This window comes from Gracilinanus agilis, unplaced genomic scaffold, assembly GCF_016433145.1.
Source record: "Gracilinanus agilis isolate LMUSP501 unplaced genomic scaffold, AgileGrace unplaced_scaffold25353, whole genome shotgun sequence".
Taxonomy (NCBI): Eukaryota; Metazoa; Chordata; class Mammalia; order Didelphimorphia; family Didelphidae; genus Gracilinanus; species Gracilinanus agilis.
The window spans coordinates 1-9,242 of NW_025357306.1; the positions used below are offsets into that span (position 1 = coordinate 1).

Genomic DNA, 9,242 nt, shown 5'->3' on the forward strand with positions numbered 1-9,242 from the left:
GGCAGTTTTATCAGAAAGTGGCCTCTTCACACACTGCAGCTTCTCAAAGCCACAGGAGATCACCAAAGGGGGATGCGTGTCTGAAAATGGCTCAGCAAATTCACACCACAGGTGCTAGTCCTGCTTGGGCCACTAGGTGGCACCATAGTGCCTCCCACCCAAAGTGTTAGTCTTCTTTGGGCAGCTAGGAAGTGCCAGAGGGCACAGAACCCTCTCACTGGAGGCTGCCCATCCTTTGGCTCATGCTTGGGAAAATCGTCTCCTGGCCTTGAAGGCGGCCAGCCAGCCTTTGGGACCTTGGAGAGCTCCCGGGAGAGGGCTGACAATCCCTGAGAGGAATAGCATGGCTTCTGATGGCTTCAGCTTGGTAACCCCTGCAGAGGACCCTGGAAAATCTTTGCCACTCCAGCTAATTTTTCAATGCTGGCTTTTAGCACCCACAGTGCATTGCCAAAAAGCTGAGGAATGACTTTGGACCTTAAATCTCCCTTAATTCCATTTATGCAGAAGAAATAATGCTGTTGTGTGTGGCACGTTATTATCCTTCTCCATTCTCGCCATATGTGATGCCATGGCCCTATCATAAATTAGTTCCAGGAAAGAAATTGACCCTAATAATAGCTATTTCCCTGCACCCCATAAAGTACTGGAGTCTTTGCACAGGGAGTTCTAACCATGAATCATGGGCACATACAAAGCAAACATGTGGCAAATACAGATCCTTGGTCACCATATATTCTGGAGAGAGTGCTGTGAGATTAATACATACTCAATCACCAGAAAGTCCCTTTGCTTGGGTGAAGAATTATCTTCTGCAGACAATGGACCCACTAACTGACTTTCCTATTTCCCTTGATCTATTTATCTATAGCCCCAGTGACATAAAAATGCCAGAAAGAAATGTGGTCCTGAATGGGGCTGGAATGAAAAGGAATTACTGATTATGAAGGCAGTAAACCCAGATTTGCCAATGATATCCAGCCTTGGTGCTCACAAGGGGAGCCTTGGAGAGGGCCCTTTCTCTCCAGCTGGGCATCCCAGTGCTGCTAAAGGCTGTTGGTCAGGAAGGAGAGAGTGGATGTGGGTCTCTGCCAACCAAAAATGGATCCAAGCTCCCTTCTTTGTGCCCTAAGGAGCACAACTGAGCTCCTACTTTGTTCACAAGATAATAAGGTAGCAATTTCTAGCTGGAAGGGATGTTGAAGGCCATCTACACCAAACTCTTCATTTGACAAATGAGAAAACTGAGGCCCAAGGTCACAGAAGAAGCAGAAACAGGCTCCAAAGTCAGGTCCTCTGAATTCAAATCCAGCCCCCTTTCCATTGTACCACACTTCAGATGGGTTCAAATCCTGATTCAGAGACACAGATTACTCTGAGCAAATCCCTTAAGCTGAGCCCCAACACCTCACTCTGCCAAATGGAAAATTTCCACTTCTCACGTGATCTGCCTTCAGGCCTGAACCAAGTTTTCAGGAACATCACTCCTCAAGAGGAACATGGCTCATGTTTGGAGGATCAAAGGTTTATTTGGAATGCCACAACACTGAAGAACATAATCATTACAGATGACTTCTGATACACGATACATCATCGATTTTTTAAAAGGATCTGTGAAGGCGAGCTGCATGGATATAAGGAATGAAAGGAAATGGGAGATTTCATTTTTGGAGAGGTGTCTTTGGGGATTGGTTCTTTCCCCCATCTTTCAGCCAATCTCATACAAAAGTATACTCTTTACTGTCACATTAACGATAGGGAACATTTTAGGTCTTTAACCGAGACTCGCGCATCCCCAGCAACAGGAGTCACTGATGCCAGGTTCTTTTGCAGCTTCGAAATCACGATTTATCATCTCGCTGTGAAAAGTGCACGTTTCACACACAGAAACTGTCTAATGCTTTGGCAACGGAGCAGCTGGTTTTGCTCAGAAACAAAACCATGTACTGTGATGCCAGACGGGATGAGAGCAATACACGTCCCCATGACACACAGAGGCAAAGAACCACAGGGGAGGCAGAGCAAAGGATACAGGGGTGTCTATGCAGCTGGATGTGTGCACAGAGGGCCAGGAATCTCAGGCTGCATCGGGGGGCTCGATGTGTTTGTAGATATATGAGATATAGAGATATGGCAGAAAAGAACATTGAAATCATTTGCAGCAGTTAAGGTTTAAACGCAGAAAACCCAGAGTGAAAGATAGACGGGGAGAGAGCAAGAGACAGAAAAAGAGAAAGAAAGAGAGGTAGAAAGACAAAGGTAGACAAGGGGGGGGCAGAGAAACAGAGAGAAGAGAGGAAGACAGGAGGGAGAGATAGAGGGGGAGAGACAGAGACAGAAAGAGAGAAAAAGAGAATGGAGAGAGAGAGAATGGAGATAGAGAGAAGAAGAGAAATTGTGAGAGCAAGGAGGAGGAGGAAGAGGAGAAGGAGAGGGAGGAGAGGGAAGAGGAGAAGGGAAAAAAGAAGGAAGAGAAGGAGGAGGAGGAGGAGGAGGACTATTACCGCCTTACTATAGGATTATTCATCAGACCTTCTGTAGCACAGCAGCTCAATACAATACACTTAGTGCAGAGAAATTAAGGTTCTGGTCTTGAGGAAGCTAATTTAGACTTTATGGGGGCAGGATCAAGTATAGAATTCACCATAGCTCAGAGAAAGCACAAACAAACCTGTTGTCACAAACAGAAGGACAAAGGAGGATGCCCTCCCTTGCTGCTTCGGAGGAGTTCACTTTACTTTTAAAATTTTACTTAATTTAACTTTTTTTTCAACACATGCTCCTTGAATACGTCTCCCCCCGCTTTGACGGACACCAGCCAGTAAAGCGTTAACAGCGCAGCTACCAAAGCGGGTTCCTCATTTTCCCGTTGGTTTGGAAAGCCACTGGCCAAGCTCTCGGAGGAGCAGCTTCACCTCACCCCATGGGGGGTGGGGTGGAGGGAAGGGTGACTAATCCAGGCGGTGGGTGAAGTTCTCTGGGAAGAGGCCCTTGTAGGTGTCCAGGTCTCTGTACTGAAGCCAGTCTGATTCCTTCACGCCTGTGAGCCAGCCCGCATCCTGTAAAGGAAAGGACAAGCCTCTCAGGGTCACTGGAGAGGGGGAAGGAGAAAACAGAATCTAGAAATGGGAGGGTCCCCACAAGCCAAGTAGTCCACCTCCTTCACATTCTTCTAAGGTAACTAACTAAGAGATTGGGAGGCGGAGGAAGCACCGGAGGCAAGCTCTAAACCCTTGTTTTCTGACTTCAGTCAAGGCTCTCACCATCTGTGCTATACAGAAAGATGATGATGATGAGGAGGAGGAGCTACAGAGATGTTAGATGTTCAGTCTCCTCATTTTACAGTGGAACAAACCCAGAGATGCTAAGAGATTTGGCCAAGGTTTTACATCAGGTATGTGGCAGAGCTGGGATGCAAACCCAGGATTTTCTGATGTCAAATCCTGTACTTTTTTCATTAGAACATAGGAGGAGGAGGAGAAAGAGGAAGAGGAGGCACGGGGTGATTCCTTATTATTTTATAGAGTGGTTTTATGACTAATATATCAATCCAACAAGCATTTTTAAAGCCCCTACAAAGCGTCAAGCCTTTCACTAGGCTCTGGGAGGCAAAATGGGAAACAAAACATTTCCTGCGCTCACAGAACCCGAATTCTTCTAGGAGAAAACAACTCCTATGTATTCAAGTAAACACAGGCTAAACCCAAAGCCAATTCTCATGGACTTTCAGCAAGGTAGACAGTGAACCGTCAGTGCCTGGCATACAGCAATCGATTAATAAATGTTTGCTGCTTGATTCACCATCAGGTAAAATTTCACAAGCTAACTGACACTCTCATAAGATTGATAGATCAGTCTCTAAACAGGCCATCTTTCCTTGCATTAGATCAGTGATTCCCAAAGTGGGCGCCACTGCCCCCTGGTGGGTGCTGCAGCCACAGGTGCATTTGGGGGCGGTGAATAACTGTAAGGGGGCAATGATAGTATGTGACACCCTGTTTTTTTTTCTGGAAAGGGGGTGGTAGGCCAAAAAAGTTTGGGAACCACTGCATTAGATAAAAATGGTATTGACAAGAGAACTGGCCTGAGAATCATAGAAACTGGGTTCTAGTTAGGTTTTACTACTATATTTGTGACCTTAGGCAAGTCACTTAACTTCACTGGATCTGTTTCCTCATCTATTAAAAGAGCTTGTTGGACTACATGAAACTTTTTAGAAGTTGATGAAGTAATAAAAATTCTTTTGGAAAACCAAAGTTCTAGACTATTAATTATTCTATATAAGAAATGATAAGAAGAGAAAGAGACTCCAAACTATATTATGAAGCAGCCATCATGAAAACCATCTGATCTTCATTAAAAAATGGACATAGACCTATGGAACAGACTAGACAGGGAGAATAAGATGAAGGGGTGGGGCTTGCTGACCGGAACAGTCCCTTCAGGTGCTGAACCCTCTAGTATAGTGTGGCTTGTTGGAAAACTCTTGGATACGAAGTCAAGCGACTTGGGCGAACTGAGAATGAAAATGAATCTTGTTGGGAGACATTAATCTCAGCAGCCAAGTTGACCTCTCTTTAATCCTCAAAGGAATGGCAGGTTGGGGGTGAATAGATTCAATCTGAGCCTGTCCCCCACATAGTGTGAGCACATTAGAAGGGAGGGCACAGGAAAGATGAACACAAAACTTCATTCATTCGCATCCCTGGTAATAGGGGCATATAAATAGAGGCTGCCCAGCAGATAAGAAATACAAGCCTTCAGACAGGCTAATTTTGAAGGAGGAGAAAAGGAGGCATGGAGATAAAAGAATAAAAAAGAGAACTGATGATATCCGAGGCGATGAGAAAAACACCCTTCGGCAAATTATGATGTTATCCATACAAAGAACAAATATGTGTTTTGAATAACGGATGATCAGGGACTGTGTTCTGACCACTTTTCCCAAGCATATAAAAGGTCCATTTTTTCTCACCAATGCCCATATTTAATTTCCCCAATGCTCATGGGATACATAAAAAGAAAAACAAATAAAAAAAGGTAGTCAAGGCTAAGGATTTTTCTTAAATGACACAAATGAGAAAAAAGTCAGGCTCGGCATAAATATGTTTTCAATAGACTCTTGCCAATAAATTCTCCTGACCAGCTTATGGTAGGAAGACGTGAGAAGCATTAACCAGCATGCTTTACTCATGTGAGAAGGCCCTGGGAAAGCAAATATGCCCTGGGCAAAAAAGGTGGCAAAGAAATTCCCGGGTCATTTGCTGCAATTGGATATATTTCTTTACCCATAATGTGGAAATGGGGTTCATCCACTATTTCAACAGTTCTTTTAAAAGGGGCCAAAAACATTTCAAGAATGCCCTTCCCCTTGAATCACTCCCCAGATCTTTGAGAACAGAAATGCTTTTGTCCATTATCTTTGACTCCCCAGCATCCAGACCAGGACCTGGGACAGTTAAGTGCCAAGTAAATATTTGTTAATTGGTTGCTTGTCTGTGTTGTACCCTATAGGCCTGGCACACAGTAGGCACTTCAGGAATAGTTGGTGATTGATTGCTTATCTTTGTAGTCTAGTATCTGGCAAGGGCCTGACACATAGTAGGTGCTTTAAAAGTATTTGCTGATTGGTCAAGTGATGAAAGGAAGTTGGCAATGGAGCTCTGAATTCCCAGAGAATATTACTTTTTAAAAAATGGAATCCTGGGGTCATCTTAGAGCATCATAGCAGGGTAAGTGAGGAAAAGCAGGTTTTCATTAAGAAACACTTTCAGGGTTATTTTGAACTTTACAAAGCAGACAGTTAAAAAATGGAGCTGTTCCTGGCCTGGTAGGTGTTCACACCAAAGCTTTCCTCCCCTCTGTCACCATTGCTCAACTTGTGGTGAGACCAGAAGAAGAAAAAATAGGAGACAGGAGGAGAGGAAAAGTGATTGTGAGAAGGGGACAAAAGAGCATTCTTCCTTTTCCAACTTGCCTTTAGAGCCCTCAGACTGCCTGGTAGAGGCTGAGACAGCCTAGCAGACCCTGGAATTCTACATCTGTGCTCATGGACAATGTCTGTCTGTCTGTCTGTCTGTCTGCTTAAATGCTCTGTTTCAGAAAAGATTCACGTGGTCTGCAGGAAGGCTGGGGCCCAGTAGAATGTGAGCTGCTTGAAGGCAGGGGTCATGATCTTTTCCAAAGGATCCTACATAGGTTTAAAAGTAGAGGGACCTTCAGGGTCACCCAATTCTCTCATTATAAGATGAGGAAACCAGAGAGACAGTCATTGGGTTGCCCAAGCTCACCTTGATGGCCTCTGAAGGCCCTTTGAATGCCAAGTCTCTGAGTCTAAAAACCCAAGTGGTCACTTGATAGAGCAAACACAAGTCCAAGGGATCACTTCGGGAATCCCAGGATTCCTGAGTGGAAGGTTATCCATGGCCAAACAGTTTAGCCCACATCTGGACAGGACCCTCCTTCAGTATTCTGGAAATGAGGCCATCCAGTTGCCATTGGAAGACCCCTGGAAGATGAGGCCACTTACTACTTCCCAAGATAGTCTGTTCTATTTCTGGACAGCCTTCATGGGTAGGAAGGTTTTGCTTGAAGGCAGAAGCTAAAGTGCAGCTTTCTGTCATATCTACCTATTGTTCCCACTTTCATTTTAGAAAAACACAACTGAAAGAGACCTTCCGAAGTCTCTCCTTCAGTCCAACCCCCCGCCTTCTGGAGGACAAATGGATGAACTCTCCAGGTCAGGCAAACATCTATTCCCTGCATGAAAAGATTCAGGATGGGAAAGAGCCATAACCACAGAAGGATGACTGGAAAAGCCAACATGTCCAGCTCTGCCCAGGCTTTACCTGTTCAGCCTCTGCCTCTGCTGGGATCACCAGGACCACATCACCCCGCTTCAGGTTAAGCTCATCAGAATTAGCTGCCTCAAAATCATGGAGTGCTTCCACCTGAAAAGGACAGACGAAAATTAAGCAGTTCATCCTGGGAAGGAAAGACAGGAAAAGAAAATGAAATCCTTCCAAGTTCCTTCTCCAGTCTTGGAAATCCACAGCCAGCCTGGAACAGTGGATAGAGGACCAGACGCAGAGTTAGGAAGATTTGGGTTCAAATCCTGCCTCTGACAATTTATGAGCTGTATGATCCTGGATAAATTACTGAGCCTCAATCTCTTCATCAGTAAAATAGAGCAATATTTCTGGCACCTCCCTTACTGGGTCTCTATAATCCACTTAACCTCCAAAGTGCTTTTTAAAATCAACAAACCATCCCACAGTGAAGCCCAGTTCATAGAGCAGAGACAACAAAACCCTGGCCCCTACTTGGGGCACTTTGAAGGATCAGGGTTTGTTGAATCCCTAAAGTCTACCTCCGTTTTATAGGTGTTCTGTTATCCATTACTAAAGTCACATTTCTGAAAATGATCATTCGAGCCATTACTTTTGGCCAGTGACTCATCCAACCTACTTTACCTCCCTGCTTTTACTAGATTATAAGCTCCACAAGGGCAGGGACTGGGACTTAGTGCCATTTTCTTTCACCTCTAGTTCATAATAAGGATTTGCGAAATAAACATCACCTTAATTTTGAGTGTCAGAGACCCTGAATTGGAATCCCATCTCAGCTTTGTAGTCTTTGGTGTAATTTTCTAGGCTGCACTCAATGATCTTAGGTGTAAAATGAAAGGGTTCACTTTTCTGGTTTAGGCAGCTAGATAATGTAATGGAGAGATCCCTGGGCTTAGAGTCAAAAAGATGTGAGTTCAAATCCTGCCTCCAGATACTGACTAACTTTGTGACTCTGGATAAGTCCTTTAACTGCTCTCAGCCTCAGTCTCATTATCTGTAAAATGAGGCAGTTAGACCAGTGAAAGCTACAATCCCTTCAAGCTATAGATCCTAAGAATCCCTCTAAATTTATTCATTCATTGGTGTATTTTGTTAGTTGATATAGATTCAGATAGATCCTGCTCTCAAGAAGCTCACATTCCATTGGTAGAAATAACACATGCAGAAATGAGCAAGTATAAAATATATAGGAAGAACATTTAAAATAATTGGGGGGGGGGGTTGAGGGGTTAGCTATGACAAAGAAGATCAGGAAAAGGGGGGCAGCATGGAGGAGGGGGCAGCTTAGCTGAGGAGGCAGGGGAGTAAGGAAGTCTAGGTCTGGAGACCAGCAACATCACCCCCAAGCTGAGGTAGGTGCCAGCAGTTGCTGAGGGCCAGGCGATGTTCTGTGTCCCAGGGGGCTCTTAGGGAATAATGCTTTAACTGGCTCCTACTCAGAATGGTTGTCCAATTGGAAGGCAATCACCCCACCTTGTAGAGGAAGCCTGGAGGTACTTGTGCAGCTTCACTGCTGGGTGGGAGGGAAGAGGCCCCAGTTGGAGCCACAGTCTGAGCATCCTCCAGTGTCTTCTGGTCGCTGACCAGCACTGAGGCCTCACTGGAGTCACCCTGAGTGGATGTGGCTTCACTTGTCTCTTTGACCTCCCCAGCCATTCCCAGCTCAGGTTCATGTTCATCCTCCCCTTCATGGTTTGAAGCTGGTTCAATTACGACTGAAGGGATGACTTTCTCCTGAAGAACAAAAGAAAATGCTTAGAAAAATCCCAAACCTATTATTTAGCTAGGAAAAAAATCAGTTCAACAAACATTTATCACAGAATTTCTGGGATTCAAGGAACCTCAGAAGCCACTGATTTTACCTTTACTTAGAAATAGTATTCTGTCTTCAGGATCCTCAAAGGGAGTCATGACCTGAAAACTTGGAGGGAGGGTGAGTCACAAACTTCAAAGAAAGCACAATCCACTCAGCCTGAGTTGTACTCACTGTGATTTCCCCCCCCCCCCACTTTCACAGAATTAAAATCAACCTTTTTTACAATGTCTCCTAGCTCTGCCCTTTGGGACTAAGAAGGATATGTTGACTCCCTCTTCCAAATAATAGAACTCAAATTCTTAAAGCCAGCTATTAACCTAAGTTTCCCCTTCTCTTCTGAAGAAGGAAAATAATTGGTTTAGACAGACAGGGGTAGGGGTGAGGGGTGATGGTAGCAGTTCCTTTCCACTCTCTCTTTCTCTTCATTCCTTTCTTTTCTTTCTTCTTTCCCTCCTTTCCTCCTTCCTTTCCTCTTCTCTTCTCTTCTCTTCTCTTCTCTTCTCTTCTCTTCTCTTCTCTTCTCTTCTCTTCTCTTCTCTTCTCTTCTCTTCTCTTCTCTTCTCTTCCTCCCTCCCTCC

The 9,242-nt window shown here is 44.6% G+C and overlaps 1 protein-coding gene across 1 annotated transcript; it reads right to left on the reverse strand.

The window, feature by feature from the left end:
• Positions 1 to 2,951: 2,951 nt before the first annotated feature.
• On the reverse strand, positions 2,952 to 8,582 carry LOC123254582 (amphiphysin-like; the record flags this gene model as incomplete). Its single annotated transcript, XM_044683572.1, has 3 exons — positions 2,952 to 3,059; positions 6,849 to 6,950; positions 8,322 to 8,582. Coding segments are annotated over 3 exons (471 nt in total), but the record flags the coding sequence as incomplete, so codon positions are not given.
• Between the last annotated feature and the right edge of the window lie 660 nt (positions 8,583 to 9,242).